The sequence below is a fragment of the Stylophora pistillata genome, chromosome 7 (assembly GCF_964205215.1).
Source record: "Stylophora pistillata chromosome 7, jaStyPist1.2, whole genome shotgun sequence".
NCBI lineage: Eukaryota > Metazoa > Cnidaria > Anthozoa > Scleractinia > Pocilloporidae > Stylophora > Stylophora pistillata.
The window spans coordinates 7450599-7471772 of record NC_142525.1 but is presented as its reverse complement, the minus strand read 5'-3'; the positions used below and the strand labels follow the sequence as shown (position 1 = coordinate 7471772).

At 41.8% G+C, this 21174-nt stretch overlaps 2 protein-coding genes across 6 annotated transcripts in view; both read right to left on the bottom strand.

Moving 5' to 3' along the window:
- Positions 1-11973: 11973 nt before the first annotated feature.
- The window catches only part of LOC148726442 (fibronectin-like), a 32877-nt gene continuing 23676 nt past the window's right edge, over positions 11974-21174 (bottom strand). For all 5 annotated transcript variants that reach the window (XM_088727345.1, XM_088727341.1, XM_088727344.1 and 2 more), the window contains 2 exons: positions 14082-14267; positions 11974-13308 (listed from right to left, as the gene is read on the bottom strand). In XM_088727345.1, the coding sequence (XP_088583471.1) occupies positions 13256-13308; positions 14082-14267 (239 nt within the window). In that variant the 3' untranslated portion in view covers positions 11974-13255. The remainder of the gene's footprint in view (positions 13309-14081; positions 14268-21174) is intronic.
- On the bottom strand, positions 17649-20898 carry LOC148726443 (uncharacterized). The gene is made up of 2 exons (XM_088728561.1): positions 20893-20898; positions 17649-20278 (listed from the first exon to the last, which is right to left on the bottom strand). Exons 1-2 carry the CDS (start codon positions 20896-20898, stop codon positions 18548-18550), a joined length of 1737 nt encoding a protein of 578 aa, XP_088584687.1. The 3' UTR covers positions 17649-18547.

Here is a 21174-nt window from a genome sequence, read left to right as displayed (position 1 = left end):
CGGAATTAAATTTTTTATTACGTGAACCAAGCCAATTTATCGTACAGGTTTATGCCTTCAGTAGTTTTTCGTTTTTGCATGCACCGTTATATGAAGTAAAACCGAAGGAGAGTGCAGATCACGGTTAAGTTGTTGAAGTGAGCGCTAACAGGGAAGTTTTAATTATTTAATACAAAAATCGCTCTCTAGGCCATGGTGACACAGACTTCAGATTCCACGTTGCCCTGTATATGCTACGTTATAGATTGCAGATTACGTCAAAATGTGAAAAGGAAAAAAAGTTAGCACACGAGGCTCAGTCGAGTGTGTCACTAGTGGATGTGAGAACCGCGTTCCAAAGGCCTTTGCCCTTAGTTCCCACCTCAAGCTCCACCCCTCCACCTCGGCTTAGATAACAATCATGTATGCGGCATGGTCCTGGTCGATTATCGAAAGGCTTTCGACATGGTGGACCATAAGCTATTGTTGCGCAAGTTGGAGCTGTACGGTATAGTCACCCGGGAGCTTGCCTGGTGTCACTTATTTTTCGGATCGGAAGCAAATTGTCCGTGTAAATTGGAGTGAGTCAAGCGAAGCTTTGATGTTGCATGGAGTCCCTCAGGGCAGTATTTTAGATCGTTTATTTTTCATTTTGTTTATTAACGATTTGCCCTTGTATACAAGTGCTCAGTTGGACCTTTACGCAGACGATATGGCTGTCAACGCTTTTGCGGATGTGAAAAACTTAGCCAACTTAGGTTCCTCACTAAATAAGTCTGTCTCTGAAATTCAATTTTGGGCTTCAGCAAATAAGCTCCCCTTAAATGAAGACAAGACTTAAGTACTCACGATCACTGGGAAAAGATGTGTGGCTGACGTAAATGGAAGTGACATAGTTGTTACTGCAAACGGAAAACAGCTCAATAATGTGGATTGTGCTACCTTATTAGGAGTAGAAATTGACAGCAAATTGTCATTTAATGAACATATTGAGAAAGTATGTAAAATGATGGCCTCTAGAATCGCAATTCTGCGTAACATTCGAGCCTGTTTACCTCTTAAACAGCGACTTCAGTTTTATAATAGCATTATTCGCCCTGTTATGTCTTACGCCAACGTGGTTTGGGCAAATTGCGACAAAGAGTCGGTTTATTGGGTCTTAAGATTGCAAAAACGTGCGGCACGAGTTATTTCTTATGCCGATCGCACGACACCATCAGTTGCTTTGTTTAACAAGCTAGGTTGGATTCCGTTTTATGAGCAACATAAGATAGATAAATGCATAATAATGTATAAGCGAGTTAATGGGCGTTTGCCGAATTATCTTAATGAACACCTAATTTTGAATAATAAGCGGCACTCCCGCAACACTAGATATTCAAGCATTAATGCTGTTTGTCCTAAATACAAAAGAGAATCAGAGAGAGGACGCTCTTTCACTGTTTCGGCAACAAGACTGTGGAATAGTATACCTATTGAAATTAGAAAACTAGATTCTACAACATGTTTTAAAAAGAACATGTTTGCCAAGATTTTTAATGAACAACAATGTTTGCATCGTTTTACTATTTAAAACTATCTTCTTAATTGAATCTTGCCTTATTTGAAATGCTTATTTTAAATGTTTACATATTTTAGCTTACATATTTATCTGATTATATAGTTGTGTAATCTGTGAGGGCCACAAGTTTATTAGCCTTTGGCTATTAAGTGCTACCCTCTTTAAATAAAGGCTTTCATTCATTCATTCATTCACCCCCAACTAAGGTAAAGGCCCTGGGAACGAGGTTGACTGATGTGACTGTAAACAATGGCGTAAGAGTGGCCTAATGCAATTATTCTCACTCTCAATTCATTCCCGATTGATCCTGTCCATGTTTTCTTTTCTTGTCGGCACGTTCTTTTCCTTTCTTGTTTTTCCATGGGACATTAAACCCTCAGGTCAGTATTTTAGGAAAAGCCGTCAGTGATCAGGAAAAAAGAGAAATTCTTCAAAACTGAATGAAACAAGAAAGGGGGGCAAAATGTGAGAGAGAGCAATGACTGTTGTCAGTATTTATGTGAGAGGCTTAACATAAGACAGAATACGTTTATATTATTTTCTTTTCTGGCGGTGTGTGGTGGGGAAGTGGAGGGGGTATTTCTGTCAGGTAACGCTTGCCTGTTCAAGCGTCTGTGCAACTGAAACACGGATCAACTTCAAACTACCTGTCCACCTCATTTACACGTGTCGGAAGGCTTTGAAGAACGAGGCATAACACAATAGACGCTATTCTTATTTAATGACATGTAAATGAGTGGTCGGGTATTCTGCAGTTTAGCCCAAAATACAAAGAAAATTAAAAGAACGGTCTGTTTCAGTGATGGGTTCTCTGCAGTCGTTTAGGAGGTTCACCATCCACTGGATTTTGCAGGAGTATTTCCGTTCATTTCCAAAGAGAATACGTTAGAGAAATAACCTTAACCGTCCACTGTGGTAGAAGAGTTTAAAATGAAATCGCATAAACAAGATGAGCAACGTATCCAGCAAAATCGGCCTCAAATTAAGTCATGTGGTCATCTGTATTACGGTGTAACTGCAATCACAAATTCATCAGCGGAGAGAGGAAAGAGAGATTATGAAAAAGCTTAAAGTGAAACGCTCTAGACAAAGCATTCTTTTATTTTTCAGTCTTAATTTTTCGTTCCCGCCCCCGAAATGTCATGTTTAGAAACTCTTAATAGTGGCCAATTTGCAGTATTAAATCAGTTGATAAAACCAAATTTCTTTACAACTGCCCCCTTTTTTCATTGTCAGGGTTGAATTGTCCACAAACATAACTTATGTCCATGTTATCCTCCAGGTCTGACATGTGCGCACGTGAATCTCTGCCTTGCGTGAAAACCCTTAATATTTGCCTTTAATCACGTCACGTGACAGATGATTGACTAAAATGCATTTCTTTTATCATAAATTGTTTTCAGTCTTTTTCTTGCTGATCATTTTTGAAATTTTGATAAGTGTTAATTACAGTTACAGACTAATTTGACACGAAGATCCACTGTCACCAACATTGTCACCGCAGTGCACGCTAAAGCATTTGAATTTGTTTTGTTTTGTTTTGTTTTGTTTTTTTTATAACAGCCACGTCTTTCCAATGCACCGTGCTAGGATCTCCATCTATCTCCGAGGTACAATTATTGGACAGTACAAGTTTCACGACAAACGCTCACAAGAATTTATGCATCATACCACTCTAAGATATACAGAGCCAGTCTTGTTTGAAATCGATTTATATGATTATTATTCAAGTGTCACGCACACTGATAGAGTCAGAGATTTGGTGCGCGTGAGTTCCTCGCATGATAGCGTGCCACTTAAAATAAGCTGGAGACGCAATGCTTTGTTTCTTTCTCTCGATCACTACGCGGAAACTAAGCGGGTTTCTTGGAGTATTACTAACTTCTTTATCAAGCCTTCGGTTTCATCTCTGAGGAAAGGAGCAACTTGCAGTAGGACTTTCGTCTTACTATCAGCAAGTCCAATTAATCACTGTGTCAGTCAAAATGTAAATCGTCGAGTTAAGATTTGTTTTATCAGAACATGAGCTTCTTAAAGTTGTAGAATTGAGTGGTTTACGAGTTCCGCATCTGTTCGGAACGACTAAACTTGAGAAAGGTAAGTGCTATTTTGACGCTTCTTTACCTTCGCTTTTTGGGCGGAACTGTTTTCGTTTCTCTTCTCTATTGCGAAATGTGGCAATAATCGCTCACTGGAGCCAAACAACATGTTATAAACAATTAATTTAAGCGTTGATGTACAGAGAACGAAACGCTTTCGATTGACTGGCTGGGTATAGGAGACTTTTGGAATGTTCTTGAATCTGGTTAATTTTCTATTTTCTTTCAACTTAGTCAAGTTTGCAGGGATTTGTTTGGTTGGTTTTTTTTTTTTTTCGTGTGTGGAATCAATTTGAGATAGTTTGAGCTGCTTTGATAATCTACCAAAAATTGAGCTCGAAGAGTAACAGCGCAGGCATCTAATTAGAGACTTGTTTACAGTTATTAGGAAGACAATAGTCATTGCTTTGTTAAAACGTTTTGCAGTCGTCCTGTTAGTACGGATTTTCATAAAAATAAGTAAATTCTTGCTCCCATGAAATTTAAAACGGGGAAATCTTCACAACAAGGTGTATAATATTTACCCGAGTCTCTTAGTTAGAACTCATGCATGCAGTATCTGTTGTCATTTACATATTGGCCCTTAAGTTAATTTTGGACAAGTGATAATGAATGAAGTGGTGCATGAAAAATCTGATTATTTGCAGTGCTTTTAATAAGATTTGAAATTTTTGCTGTAAAAATTTTATAATTCTAAGATACACGTAGGACATGAAAGCTGTAACTTACGCTCACAAAAGTAGAAATACACAGGAGGCCACACGGCCGGAGCCTATATTGTGGCAGGATTTGCGGTTCAGAGAGAACGAATTAAAGGTCTAGCTTTTTTTAGCAAAATCGCTTTTGAGTACTTTTCGTTGTTTGTTAATTTAATTTAATTTAGTCCATTTTCACTGCATTAAGTTTTGCAGTGGGGAAGGACTAGAACGGAACACAGGAACCATTCGTGCTAGTCCACCCTCCCACCCATCCCACCCCAGGGGAGGACATCCATCACACAGTAACTCGTGTGCTCGTGTGTGGGAAATTAACGTCTCCTACCCCTAACCCTGCAGGAGACGGGACCTCCATTTATTCGTCCCTATCCGAGAAGACTAGAATATCTAACCATTTCTTGATGTTATAGAAAAGGCAGCAAATTCTTCTCAATTATTTTAAGACCCTGAGTGTTGGTCCGGCCGGGACATTTAACATTTGAGAGTTATGGAGATTAAGACTTTTGCACAAGTTGATGCCATGATAATTTGGAAAGATCATAAAAATCGTTGCATGAAATGCGAGGACTAACGTTAGTTCTGCGGGAAAGTGAACAAAAAAGGAATAAGTCACTTGGTGACGTAGCTCAAGTCACGGAGAAATCCAGAATGATAGTAACCGTCCACCTGCGCAGAATAATAACGCATACCTCAAGCGTTCTACAAAACCAGTACTTAGATCGTGGAGGAAAATGGCCCGCGAGTAATTGATTGGACACGGAATCGTATAATCTTTTTAATTGGTTTTTACTCGATCTACAAAAAAAAAATAATACATATCTTGTGAGCAATCTAACAGCAAGCGATTCCTGACAATTTCATGCTGGAAAACGAAATGATGATACTAAAATTCCAATTTATTACAAACACACTATTCACTTCTGTGGCGCAATCCAATCAAAACTCCAGTACCAAGAAACAGGTTAGCAAAATTCTCTCAGGACACCTCAGGTAGCGAGGAAGAAAAAGGATTGATCGCTCTCGAGCGTTTTACTGCAAAATGTCACATTAACTCAAAGGTCAGCTTCAAGCGATTACACGATGGGCTGTAAATCACGTGGTCAATTACTAATTAAATGTCAACAAACGGATTAATAAATTAAAATATTATTGGCTTTTGATAAACGAAACAGTCCTATCTATAAATTCTGGGTTTATCAAAATTCATCTAAACTGACGCTGCGATTCAAATCTTTCTCGTTCTCCACGAACCTATTTCTCCTGGGTCTAGTTTCTAGTAAACAAAGATCATCGTATTTGAAGGAGATGATATTTGTCCACAAGGTTTTCTACTACTTACATCTGATAACAAACCTCGGAACGATATACCACGCAGGGCATTTTAAAATTAAAGATATCTGGCGGTGACTTCCAACAAGTTTTTTTTTGTAGTATGGTTGTTTCGTCCGCTAAAGTTATCTAATGATAGAGCCAATCGCCATTGTTTACATAAGATAATTGAGTTAATTAATCGAATTTTTAAAATCAATCAGCCAATAAACTTTAACTTTCCCCACGGCTGTTATTTTTCATCAATTGAAGCGATTCCTAGCACTGGGTTTGTGCTTTTAAAAAACTGCTGACCGATCGCTCTTTACAAGATGTCTCATCACAAATGAACACTTTATTACCAAGCAGTATCTCAAGTACGAGAATTAACTCTGGATAACAAGTTTCTGACGTCTACAAGGAAATTATTTTTTGTCCACGACAAATAAAAGAGGATGCCATGTTACTTGTCCCAGTCTCTTGTTTGATTTACTTGTAGCGTTCTGGGTATCGCCAGACGGGAATACCCAAAACTCGGGGATGCTCAAAACTGTCAGTTGAATGAATGGCTTGGTGTTATAGGAGAATTATTTAGTCGTAAGTAAGCTAACCACACTGCATCTGGGGGGTGAGATCCCTGTTACTGGTGTTGCGAGTCTGTGTGAAGCTTTACAGCATCCAAGCTGTAAGCTAACCACACTAAATCTGTGGAGTAATAAGATCACTGATACCGGTGTTGCCAGTCTATGTGAAGCTTTACAGCATCCAAGCTGTAAGCTAACCACACTGTATCTGGGGAGTAATGAGATCACTGATACCGATGTTGCAAGTCTATGTGAAGCTTTACAGCATTCAAGCTGTAAGCTAACCATACTAAATCTGTGGAGTAATCTGGCATTGTCAAGTAGGAGACTGGGAATAAATTGAGAGGAGGCCACTGTGAGTTAAAAATGGGCTCTGACGTCAGAGTATCAGACCTGTAAAAAAGGCTTGTTTTCTTGCACTTAATCGATTTTGAAGTCATTCTTGAGCCATTCTTAAGCCGAGCCAATCATTGCAGAGATAGGTTGCGGGATGAAATTTTTTATTGCGTGAACCAAGCCAATTTATCGCACAGGTCAATAATTTATGCCTTCAGTAGTTTTTCGTTTTTGCATGCACCGTTATATGACGTAAAACCGAAGGAGAGTTCAGCTCACGGTTAAGTTGTTGGATTGAGCGCTAACAGGGGAAGTTTTAATTATTCAATACAAAAATCGCTCTCTATTGGCCATGGTGATGAGACTTACAAACTTCAGATTCCACGTTGCCCTGCATATGCTTCGTTATAGATCGCAGATGACGTCAAAATGTGGAAAGAAAAGAAATTTGGTACACGACTCGCTCAGTCGAGTTTGTCACTGATGTGAAAACTTCGTTCCCAGGGCCTTTTCCCTTAGTTCCCACCCCAACTCCACCCCCAACTAAGGGAAAAGTACGGTGGCCCACAAGGGTCAGTACATAAAAAAAGGTCAACTGCATATTAAACACTGCACCATATACACACAAAAAATATGGCTGCAAATAAAAAATATTATCTTGCTGCAAATAAAAAAAGATGTTGCTGCAAATAAAAAACGTTGCTCCAAATAAAAAACGTTGCTCCAAATAAAAAACGTTGCTCCAAATAAAAAAAAGATGGTACTCAGTCTTGCTCCTTTCAAGCCTCGTGCAAAAACACTTCACTGTGATCGCCATGTTTTGTCCTCGATGTTGGAAGGAAGCCAGCAAAGAATCAAAGTTTTGCTCAGTTTGTGGCTTTTCCCTCTAGCAGTCATGATGCCAATGTCTATAGAAACATCTCTTTCCACTTTCCTGGTAGATTTTGGCTTCAAATGTTCCTTTCTGCTCTTGCTCTTTCGTTTGAAAAATTCCTGAAATTTTATTGGAGTCTTCACTGCAGGTTGCTCCGCTTCAGAGCCGATGCCTGAGGGGCATGGAACACTCGACTGCTGTAAAAAGCCACAAGCTGAACAGAACTTTGATTCTTTGCTGGCTTCCTTCCCGCAACGAGGACAAAACAGGGCGATCTCGGTGAAGTGTTTTTGCACGAGGCTTGAAAGGAGCAAGACTGGGTACCATCTTTTTTTTATTTGCTGTAACATTTTTTATTTGTAGCAAGATCTTTTTTTATTTACAGCAACATAATTTTTTTTATTTGCAGCAATATAATTTTTTTTATTTGCAGCAACATCTTTTTTTTATTTGCAGCAAGATAATATTTTTTATCTGCAGCCACATTTTTTTTTTGCGCGTATACGATGCAGTGTTTAATATGCAGTTGACCTTTTTTTATGTAGTGACCCTTGTGGGCCGCCGTAGAAAAGGCCCTGGGAACGAGAGAGACTATTGTGACTGTAGATAATGGCGCAAGAGTGGCCTAATGCAATTATTCTCACTTTGAATTCATTCCCGATTGATCGTGTCCATGTTTTCTTTGCCAGTCGGCAGGTTTTTTTCCTTTCCTGTTTTTCCATGGGAACTGGGTATACATTAAGCCCTTAGGTCAGTATTTAAGGAAAAGCCGTCAGTTAGGAAGAGGGAGAATTTTCTAACAAAGATGTCACAGAAAAAGGAAAATATTGGGAGGGTGAGCAGTGGCTGTTGTCAGTCTTGATGTGAGAGAGGCTTTGCATGAGACAGAAGTTGTCTTTCTGGAGGGGGGGTTAAGGGGGGGAGCGGGGTACGGTTTTTTACAGGATTGCGCCAGCAGGGCCATAGGGGTCATATGATACAATTGAATATGGCAGACGAATTGGTTAAGACTCTTGTGTGGATAACGGCTCAATTCTTATTTCTTTTTCTTGAAATTAAAGGATCATTGGCTTTTAGTTCAATGCACTACTGTATATTCTTGTCATATTCTGCACAGGTTATCCACTAGTTCATCATAGTTTCATTTTGATCTATCTTCTGGCGATTTGTATATCTGTATGCACAAGTTCTGTCTTTTTGTGATGACCAGGGAGGAAGCTATTGGCGAGCTGTGCATTAATTCTGCTCCAAGCACGCCATTCATCAGGTGTTAGGCCTGATTACTCAGCTGTTTTAAAAATCAGCTGCGCCTAAAGCCGTGTTTCTTGGCCCATAAAAAGCGAGCGGCAATGTAAAAACGCAGATAACAGGAAATTTTAAAATGCAAGTTTTGATAACACAGATTTAAAATAAAAAATCACATAACATGTGTTTGGAGATAACAGAGCTGAATACCGTATACGCATGCGCTGGATTTTGCCGCGGAGGCACGGATTTTGAGTCGTTCGCAATGTTGATTTCCTACTCTGTTGCTTTGAGGCGTCATTTCCTTACCGCTTTTCTTCAACAGAACAACCTCCAAAAACTTGGTACACCCCCTAAAAATTTTCAAAAATTAATTTTCTCCTTAAAACCTCTGGAAATAGGAAAATGCCTCCGACGAAAACAGAGTTCCTCGGTTTTAAAAGTCAGCCCTTATTATTTTCCTCGCTAAATTTTAGACCTAGAACATTTGAGCCCGCGTTGTTGACCGCATTCGTTCTGACGTAAGCAATCATTATCAACACGATCTCGTCCCCGAATGAAGGATTATCATAACTTCTCAAATGTGACAAAATGAAGTATAATCATTCAACATTGAGATGACCGTGAGGCCAGTGAACCCTGGGTACCAGATTTATTGAGAGATGATTTTCCCGGGTGATTTCGATTTCTTCGGTGCTGTCGTAGGTCACTTGTGTTTCGCTTTCCTCGCTTTTTTCGGGCTATTATTTTGATTCATGGCATCCGCTGTTGTGGAAGGTAAGTAAACATTGTTTTAGTATAAGTTATGAATTATTCAGACATAAGATGCTTGAGAATATTCATGAGTACGTGATTGCGAATGATAAATATATAATTTTTTCAAGCATTCCAATTTTCCAATTAACATTCAGCTTAAAGGTTCTCAACAAAATGTAAGTTTAGAGTGCCCTGGTAATGCTAGAGAAATACATGAAATTCTCAAGTGCTGAACTTGCAGTCGACGGTTTCATCTGCCGGTTTCTTCTCGACTGGGGTCGCCAAAATAGTCGCCGCAAAAATTACTGAGGTAATAAGATGAAGGTATTCTATGAACATATTTTCGAATTTTTGTTTGATCAGTTGTCCATATGTTTTCTATATATATATATAATACCATCTCCTTTTAGCGCGGCCGATACTTCGGCGTCATTCGTACGCTAATACTTGCACACGTGGTTAAGCTGTCAATTTGAGTTCGCACTGGTATGAACCTTCCAAACTGATGTTACAAGTCGTTCGACGGAAAATAGTCCAAGTTGTTCGAACGGACTGTTTTTCAATGAACGGATGACCAAGCCGTTCGTATGTCTTGTTTTCGACAACAGTACTGGATGACCAAGCCGTTCGAACGGGCTGATGTTTGTGACAAAGGGATGACCAAGCCGTTCGAACGGGCTGATGTTTTTCACGTACGGGTGACCAAGCCGTTCGAACGGGCTAATGTCTTTCACGAACGGTAGAGCAGGCCGTTCGAACGGGCTGATGTTTCCGACGAACGGGTGATCAAGCCGTTCGAACGGGCTGATGATTTCGACGAACGGATGACCGAAGCCGTTCAGACGGATGCAAATTTTTTCTAAACAGCTGACAAACAGCTTGTAAACGGAAAGCCGTTTGAAAACGGAAAGCCGTTATTGTACGTTTTTCCGGAGAGGTCACATATTTTGAACTGCGGTATTAGATACATATGATACATGATCCTCGCAGTAGATAGCGCTATCTACTGCGAGGATCGTGCATCACACGTATCTAATACCGCAGTTCAAAATATATGAACATCATATATTCATTGTATCTGATTTATCTCTTTCACGGGTCTATTACGAATCAACTTAACGGCCTGCTCCCAGTTGGCTTGTTAGCTCAATTGGTAGAGCGCTGCACTAGTATCGCAGATGTCAGTGGTTGGAATCCCGTACAGGCCTGATTTTCTTCAGGTCTGATTTTCGCCATTGCATAAATAGCGCTATCTACTGCGAGGATCGTGCATCATACGTATTTAATACCGCAGTTCAAAATATATGAGCATCATATATTCATTGTATCTGATTTATCACTTTCACGGGTTTATTTCGAATCAACTTAACGGCCTGCTCCCCGTTGGCTTGTTAGCTCAATTGGTAGAGCGCTGCACTAGTATCGCAGTGGTCAGTGGTTGGAATCCCGTACAGGCCTGATTTTTTTCAGGTCTGATTTTCGCTATTGCATAAATAGCGCCATCTACTGCGAGGATCGTGCATCATACGTATCTAATACCGCAGTTCAAAATATATGAACATCATATATTCATTGTATCTGATTTATCACTTTCACGGGTTTATTACGAATCAACTTAATGGCCTGCTCCCAGTTGGCTTGTCAGCTCAATTGGTAGAGCGATGCACTAGTATCGCAGAGGTCAGTGGTTCGAATCCCGTGCAGGCCTGATTTTTGTCAGGTCTGATTTTCGCTATTGCATAAATAGCGCTATCTACTGTGAGGATCGTGCATCATACATAGAAGGGGTATATGCAGCATCAACATCCGGCCTTGGGAACTTGCGACAAATTGCTTTCCGTTCAAATGGTTGCAACGGTCTATGGAATGTCTCAATAAATGCAGACAGGTCTTCGCTGGCTTGCCAGCGAGAGGCTGAAGAGTAAATGTCCTCTTCAAGACCCTCCTCATGCTCTACGTGTTCACTCAAACGGGGCTGTTAAGCGAAGGGCGGATTGTCACCTTCAGCATCAGCGGACATTGTATTAACCTTAGTCCTTGCCGTTTCTTGGGTCTTGAGCACCCTGGCCTGCATTATGTGAGGCTGGTCAGTTACTGGAGCCTTGAGCGCTCCAACTGAATCACTCGCTCCAACTGAATTGGAGGTAAATGCCAACCGGAGCAAATTCAATGCTTCTGGACTGGCAAAAGTTGACTTAACTAATACTTTAGGATCTGTGCTACCTTTAGGATCTAGGTCTGGAGGTGTTTCATCGTGGATGACTTCCATTCCTAGAGGATTTTCCCTCGAATTCCCTGATGCAGCCATGCTTCTAGGAGATAAATAAAATGGCGGAGTGTTCAGTGGCGCGCGGGGTGACATGGGACTGGGGCCATGGCCACGTACCCTCTTCGTGTTTCTTCTTTTCTTATCACATTTGTGTAAATTGTTTTGCTATTTTGGAGTGAAATAAAGTGGTTTTACATTGTTATATTGAGATGACTGTTCTGAAGTATAATTGCAACATAATCAGAATTGAAAAGAATGTAGTGGATTTTAATTATCGAATTCATTACTTTTTACAAGAACAATAATTGCTGCGCAGCTAGCAGCAACATAATCAGGATTTGAAAAGAATATTGGGGATGCGAATTCTGGTATTCATCACTTTTTTACCAGAATGCATTGTGGCTTTTAACCAGAGTGCACTGCGCCACTGTTGTTGTTTTTAATATATTGTGTTACATAGCGTTACTACTGGTCTGATTTTCGCTATTGCATAAATAGCGCTCTCTACTGCGATCGTGCATCATACGTATAGCGTTACTACTGTAAGGACATTTCCTATATGTACTCAATCGTCTTGTAAATCTACTTTCTAAGTAAAGGCAAATGAACTAGTCGTGAGTTTTGTATGGTAAATCTACTACCTTGATCACTGAATGAAGGACATTTGAGTTACAGCAATGAAAGGAGTCACTTGATCGATGAATAACTCTACCTTGCGTAGGTTGATACGCCGGTAAGCCGGAAAGCAAAGGCAGTTGAACGATGGTGTTCATAGGGCCTGTGCAACTCCTGCCATTCGCTAGCACTGTTAAATCTTCTGCCCTCAAAGTTAAGCTCTATTAGGATGTATCTTAATGACTTTCCTTTGCGGTGTAATAATTAGGGTTAGCTTGAGGATGTCATTCTCCATCTGCATGTTATCGAGGTTTGGCAAAGCCAAATTAGATTGAGTTACAAAAGGCAATATTTTTCTTCTGTGCGTGCGCTATTCTCTCTGTTTTTAAGTATACTTTCTCTCCCGCAGTAAATAGCTTCAGAGTCATGTTTCTCCACGTAAGTCTAGGAACACGTAGGCAGATAAATCACTGCGTAAATTATGTTATTATCAACAGAACGTGCCGCTGCGTTACTATCTTTTCGATACACTAGTTTGAATTTAATTCTGTTCATGCTCTATTTGCAGCCCGATTGATCCCTTCCGTAAATCACACTTCGTGTTTGGAATCAATTTTCCCTATCAGTCAATCGAAAAAATTGAATTAATCCATTCTCCCAGAGGTCGTTATTCGGCGAGCATACCGTTGACAAGGAGCCAACCGACCCTAGGCTCACATAATGCATAATAGCCCGAACTCTTTTCAACCTGGATGGGCTGCTAATGGCGTGCCGAAAAAGAGAGTTGGAGGAATCTGAGTAATAGGATAAAGCCTTCAGATGATGTATATTAGGATCTGTTTAACAAATGGGAAACAACACAGCGCACACTATTGAGTTAGGGAGGTAGTTGAGTTAGGATTAACAAAATGAGTCATGAAATTAAACAAGAAGAATTTGTTGAGTCTGCGGTTAAGGCACTTTCGTCTGAAAGATAAAATAAGAAAATACTCGATAAATAATCTGAACACGAGGACAAGTAGTTTAGGTATTTTTAAAAAACTCTTACTCCGGGCTGTTATGAGGTCAGGAGAATTCATAAGCTCTTCATTTCTTAATCTTACTCGGGCATTTTTTTTTAGCAACTTTTTGGCATTCAACTTTCCAGCATTTTACGAGTACAATCGGAGCAGGCCTACTGATGACCATAATTGCCAACCTTAGGTTGGCTTACCCTCGTTGTTTGCAGTAATTTGGTATGAGAAATGTATATTAAACAAAACACCTCAGAGGTTTGTTTGACTTTCAGATTACCAGCCTGGTTAGCTCATGTGTAGAGCACCGGGCTGCCTAGACCGCACCAACACTCAGGGTCTTAAAATAACTAAGGAGAGTGTGCTGCCTTTGTTATGACATCTGCAAATGGTTAGACATTCTAGTCTAGGATAAGGACGAAAAACCATAGGCCACGTCTCCTGTATCTTCTCTGTGCTGTCTACGTTTCGTCAAAAATATTGCTACTATTTATACATCTTGCCTTACGTTGCAATTTTAAAGCCTAAAAGACGTAGAATACTGTCGAGTCTTATAGGTGATATCGAGTTGAACGCGATTAACTTGATTTTCTATTTGTGTCCTTTTACAGATAGGAATATGTCATCTCAATATGTAATACATACAAGAATATGCTGTGGGAACTGAAATCTGAATCAGATCTATCCCTTTAAAAAGAAAAGACAGAATGAGACAGAAAGTACTACCTGAGTTACAGTGAGGCCACTCTTGGAATATGATCGGATCCCTCAAATTGTGGGCCACAACAGATGCCGCCATCACACAAGCAAATTCTTTCCACTTTTTTGAAGACTGCTCTTTACCTATAAAGTCTTTGATGCCTTCGACCACACGCCATTCCGTTTTAAAAACAGAAGCTGCGGTGAAAAGGCCTGGAAAAAGAGAAAAAGGTTTGTTTATATTTCCTCACTAAATTATTTATACATAGATATTTTTTTAATTGAAAGTTTTATTACCAAGATTAGTACCCTACTTATTTGCAAAAATGAACATCAGAGGACGTTAGTCATACCCAAGGCTAATGTCTGCAACTGAGAACATTAAGATTTTAAGGTTTACTGGTTTTTTTTTTTTTTTGGTAAAGTTCTATGGTTCGTGTTTACTAGCGCAACTAACCTCGTGCTCTCCAATCCGGGATCTTACGAAAGCACTTACTATATATGTTAACAACATTACAACTCTCCCAATTTTTGGAGTAAACCTCCAACGTCGCAGATGTGCAAATTTGAATGAAATAGAGTAAGTCAACGGTAACCAGACAAAGTAAGCTGTGCAGCGTGAGATTGCATCGGCGCTGTAACATCTGCAGGGTCTTCTCGCTTCTCAGGTGACATTCGTGCATTTCGATAGATTTTTTAAAACCTATTTTAGAACTAATTTCTCTGCAACTTGTTATTCATTTACAGATATTTATATACATTACCCCACAAGCTGGAAAGCGTAAATCCAGTCGTGTTAAATAATGGCAATCATTACTATTTTCAGTAACAGCTGTAATATCCAGTCCATTCCTATAACTCAGGTGGTTCTGTCGGCACATGCGCGTGGTCATCGCTTTGTGTGCCACGCTGTCAGTTGTGGTTGATAAAGTTTTGCTATTATTAAAACAGCCATTCATGTAGAGAAGACGCGGTTGTTAGACTGGCGACGAGGATAAACATGCTCGATTAAGCCACAGAAAGAGAGGAGAAAGCAAGAGAAACCGAGCAGGCAAAGTTTCAATGAAGCCCAGCGAGAGAGACAAGCAAGAAAAATACTACAACGCGTGAATCGATCGATTAACAAAACAAGTCTGACACAGGACAAGCAGATGCCGGCCCAGGGGCTCCAGTGAAAGTTATTGCGGCAACGAGATATCTAAAATCTCAACCATTTATCCCAGGAAATGGCCCGATAGCCAAGGAAAAGTGTGAGACGACTGGCTCGAAGAAATCGAACGGGAATTAAGATATTTAAAGATTACGGAACCACTCGACAAGAAATAATTTGAATATATCAACAAAGTTGAAATGGTAAATTGGCCACCGTTACGGTTATAAAAGCTAACGTTTCGAGCGTTAGCCCTTTGTTAAAGCCAATTTACCATTTCAACTTTGTTGATATATTCAAATTATTTCGTTAACCCCACCGACGCAGCCCACCCAAACAGGTTCTTTAGAAACTATCAGCCTTCACTAGACAAGAAAGATGCACTCATCATTTATGGCGGGAAAGAAATCGCTCGCCGGGAGAAAAGTTTGCCAAACCCGACGGATGGTGGTAATGACTACAAAAAGTTGAAAAAGAAGCTGAATGACTACTTCAAGCCGAAGAAAAGTAAACACCATGCAAGATACGTATTCCTCAAAATGAGACCAGCACATGACGAAACAACGAACGCGTATGCTGCACGTTTAAGAGAGAAAGCCAATGACTGCGAATTTGAAGCTAACTGCGATGAACGAATCTTGGAACACCTCATCCAAATAACACAGAAGCGATCTCTCATCCAAAAAGCCATCAACAAAAAATGGGATTTGACACGGTGTTTAACCGAAGCTGCTCAAATCGAAGAAACGATTACTCAAATAAGCGACATGAAAATTCCTCAAGATGTGAAGAAGCTTGGACGACAGTTTGAGAAGTGGCGTCCGCCCAAAACGAACAAAGCGGTGGGAGAAAGCGACCCTGTGGATACTTCGGACAAACAGATACACACGGGGAAGGCAAGAACTGTCCAGCATATGGAAAAAAATGCATGAAATGTCAAAAGTTCAATCACTCTAGTTCTGTGTGCAAGTCCACAGGCCGGCACAATAGCAAGAAAGGCAATGAACAAAAACGCAATCAGAAGCCACCAGAGAATCTAAGGCACAAGCGCCGCGTAAAGAGAACCACTGAAGAAGAAGATGCTGACAACTCAACAGGTTCCGATGATGACTTCTTTTGCGAAGCTGTAAGACACCTAAAGCAAGTGAAGAAAATCAAAACAGATGGTGAAGACAGAACTGTATCACTGCAACCACGCAAGGTAAAGCTCTGCACCTTGCAGAGTGAGCTACCTGTGAAAGGAGGGTTTACAGCCACTGTAAGGAACCAGACTTGTGGAGCAGTTGCAAGATTTGTTACTGACTAGAGGAAGAATCAATTCCGCACACCTCATCAGCAAAAGCACCCTCTCAAGAGCTGGGTATGCTACAGATCAGAAAAGATGGCTCTTTTGCCGAGACTAATGACTTGAGAATCCAGGAAGAACCACCAGGCATTCAAAATGTGTCAAGCAAAATAAGGATCTCAAACCTGAAATCAAGGAAATCGCCGGTCTATACAGTGACGTATTTAATGGCATTGGGAAGATCAGAGACATCAAGAATGGAAAAAAGTTCTATGCAAAGTTCAGCATGAAACCAAAAGCAGTGCCTGTAGCTCAAAGACCGAGACCAGTGGCTTACTACCAGCAAGAACCATTGAAGAAATGGTTGGGGCAGTGTGTAGAAGAGGAGATATTCGAATAGGTTCCCAAGGGTGAGGCAGCCACACGGTGTTCGCCCTTGTTTGTTCAACCAAAGCTAAAGTTTAACGCTGTAGACAAGGAGAAACTTGAACCTCATGATCAGGGCCAGCGTGGACCTCAGGGTATGAAACCAATTCAGGGAAAGAAATAGGAACACCTAGGGACCAATTGTCAAAGACTTCAAGTACAAATTTCGGGATTGTACCGTCTCCTCCAAACTTGACATGCGGCAGGGGTGCCACCAACTCCTACTCGATCTGGAGTCTAAGAAAATTGCCACTTTCAGCACCCTGTAGGAGAATGAGCCACCGAAACGTCCGATCTTTGGAGCAAAAGCGTCACAAGATGTAATGTAGTCTTTATTTAAGCACGATCAATTCATCAGCCCATAAAAATACATAAAAAAAATACGCTAAGATACTTAAAATTCGAACTGCATACTATAACACTAAAAGCTGTTTTCCGTGAATGCCGTGCGTTAGACTTAAAGAATGTCATTGATCTTACGTTTAAATGCCCCCAGAGACTCTGTGTTCCCTATATCGCATGGTAGACTGTTCCATAATGTGGCGCCATTATGGGCGGCCGTCACCACCAAAAATAGAAGGATGTAAAATAGATCAGTAGATACAAAGATGGTTTAAGGATCAGCTGCAGGATAGCATAGCTAATAAAGGAATGGCATGGTCAAATTATAGACAGTCTAGGTTTCCTTCATGCGCCAGTAGGAGAGTTAACACAATGAACCAAGGCACGTCCAGATAGTGAAAGGCTTTAATCACAACAGGAAAACTAGACTCCGAACGAGTAACAAACAATATGGCCGACGCCACGAGGAGAAACCCTTCAAAGCGCATGCTCAACCCAGATACCGCTGACCGGTACTGGCGTGACTTCTTTCTTTTTTTTTTTTAAGGAGAAACAAGAACTAAAAACAATTTAACATACACTTAAGACTAACTAACAAATTGACACGCGCGGGCGAGTCAAAGTTCAGAGATCAAAGTTCGGTGTTCAAAGTTCAGTGTCATAATCTGCAAAACGAGAAGGAGGACGGCGGGTGCGCGATAATCTCCGTAGGGCAGGCGGAGAAGGCACCGCTGAGGTGGCTGCATACTCCACTGGGGAAGGATCAGGGCAGGGCGACTGTGTAGCGAAATCATCCATGGTATGGTCAACGGGAGAGGCAGGGGCTGGACTGTAAGGCTGAGGGTTGACAACTGGTGGGTGTGTGGAAGCTGCGATGGCCTCAGGGATGGCAGGTAAAGAGGGTGGAGGGTGAGTCGTTGTAGTAGGACCATCTTCGTCGTCAGAATCAGAGTAGTGTTTGCGCAGGGTCGGAGAGGCACGGAAGGGATCACCCAAGTCAGATGGGACCTTGAAGCACTCAGATAGCTTGACATGGTACGATGAACTTCGCAACTGGGATCCAATGAACTTTTTGATGTTGCAGAATGGAGGATCAATGGCTACAACGAGATAGCGGTCACGAGCACGAGACTTGTTGAGGTCAGAATGAAGGTACACAAGATCACCAATATCGATCAGGGGGGTAGGACGCCTTGACTGCCCAGGAGCTTTGGAACGTTCACTGTGAGGATGGTTGGAGAGACGCTGCTCATGCTGGAGGGAAATTATGTGGTCATCTGCGAGGGGTAACTACTTGTTTGAGAACCGATCCCGCTGGGTCCACATTTCTCGAGAGGAAAGCCCTCTTGAACGGATACGTGAGTTTAAGGCTGAAGTGGCTACGGCAAGGGTGAGGGGAGAGACAGAACTACCGAGAGGCTCCTGACGTAACAGCTCATTCTCCAATTCCTGGACTGCTCTCTCTGCAACGGGGTTCTTGTTGGGATTTTTGGCATGGCCAAGCTCAATTGTGATTCTGTGTTTCTTTAAGAGTGAATCATTGACAAGGGCCTTGAATCCGGGAGCAGGGTCGGTGCGGATCACAGCAGGTGGACCATCCATGGGGCGCATTTCCACGCAAAGCTTTATAATGGCATCACGCAAAGTTTGGTGGCGTTCGTTCTCAAGAAAGAGACTGGACGTGTAAGAGGTCACTGTTTCACGGAGTACAAAGATAAGTTGGCGAGAACGTTTTATGACATCTGCCGTAAAGGACTGCCCAATAGTTTCAGGTGGAGGCGAAGTGGACTGGTCAATTCGTGCTGTTGGTGATCTCTGAATTGCTGCACAGGAGTGGCATCCATCGGAAACACGGGAGACTGCCTTGTCCAGGTCGAGGGCAAACAGATAACGTTTGGCAACCATTTTTAACTGGTGACAAGAAGGGTGGCTGAGCTGAATGTGAAGGGCTGTCAAGAGGCCATCCAAGGCCTGGCGAGGGACAATGATACACTCTCTGGTCGGTGACAAGGGATCATGACGTTGGACGACGAGCAGGCCATCACTTGCGATTGAGGCGACCTGCAAATAGCGTTTGACGTCCTTGATGTTTGTGAGCTTCTTGGAAGGCCTTGTGCCTTGGACAAGGTGTGCGTGCGTGCGGCGTAGGTCTGGGCATTCAGACTGTATGGCCAACCAGGCCGGACGGCTGGTGAAAGGGAGGCGGGCATTGCCTTGGAGGATGTCCTGGACAGTCGCAGCTCGGACAACAGAATCTCTGGTTGAGGCGATAAACAGGCAAATCTGACAGGTTTCATTCTCACAAGGGGCAGCATTTCGACTCGCGAAGTCTGACTGGAGGATAGAGGCGCCGGAGACGTGTCGCACTGAGGCTTGGTAGCGGCTGACAACTGACAGGAACGTAGATACGCGAGGACTTGCGGAGAACTCGCCGCGGCATAGCTTCTCATAAGCCTGGACGCATGGCTTACTGTCCGTTAGGATACAGGCTTTATTCGATGACTGGATGAGGTATGGACTGAAGTGCTTTGTAGCCGCAGCGATGGAGAGGGCTTCTACTTCGCATGGAAGCCACGTTGTCTGAGTGCCCTGCAGCTTAGCGCTGAAAAAACCGGCGATGTGTAGCTTGTTGTTGCGCGTCACATAGAGGGTGGCGCCTAGTCCTGGGTCCTTGACTGCGCCATCGGTGACGACCCATAGTTGGTCCTCAGGTCTAGGTAAGGTGATAGAGAAGGCTGAGGATAGGGCCTTCTGAGCATTATGGAATGCAGCCCTGAGACTATCAGACCAGGTGATGGATTCTTGTGAAGTACGTCCAGCCGTGACGGCATCCAGCGGGGTTAGATAACTAGAGCACCGTGGGATAACACGAGACAGGACTTTGTACGCACCAATGAACGATCTCAAACGACCAACGGTGTTTGGCACAGGGTACGTGGCGATGGTTGTGGTAACTTTGGTAACTTTGCCCTCTGAAAACCCCCCGGTTTTTTCGGTAACTTTGGTAACTTTGCCCTCAGTCTATCTTACAAGGCCTAGAAGCGAAGTTTCGAGGGAAAATGTAACATCACTAGGACAGTCTCCGAGCCACGAACATTATCAGTCAGCAAACCAGAAAAGAGTTTATTTATATTGTAACTGTTAATTTTCATATCGCGCGAAAACCGCTCTTTAAAAAGCCAGAGTTGATGTGACGGTGGATGAGTATATGCGACAAGCATTTTTTATACCACTATCACTGGACTCAACAAAACGAGTGTGTTTTTCTTGTGTGCAAAAAAATAAAAAAAACCAGAGATGAAAAGAGAAAACTTTGGAGCAGGCTTTTTTTCCAATAGCTTTGTTTCTCTCTGACGGAAACAATCAGAGGACAAATATCCACGCAGACGAGAGTTATTGCCTGATAACTTAGGTATCCAATAAAATCGAACAAAAATTAATGGTAGGTTGCAATTCGTAATAATTGTTAACAAATGTCTCCCTCCCCCATTCGCTTGATAAGGTTGGTAACAACAACAATGGATTTCATGAAAAAGTTATCCTTGAGAGGGGAGTTAAGTGTTGTCAGAATAGCGTGACAAGGGTTGCGTGACGCATCATTAAGGACGCTTGACCGGTCCTGTTAAGTCACTTACAGCCATGAAAGATGGAAAAATCTACATTTCTCAAACTCCATCACGCTTAAGATCCCTCGTAACTAATTTCAGAAACAGATATCTCCGTGAATGTTGAAAAACCAGATCTTCCTAATTCTGAATCTCTAGTAAGGACTCCCTTTAGTTTCAATATAGGTCAGTGAGAATCCCTCAAGAGCAGGATGTCTCAGACCTGGTTTACACTTAAGCAGATTTAGTGACCAATCCAGGACCTTTAGGTAATGGACGCGCTTAACCTTTAAAAAACACCAATTCATAACT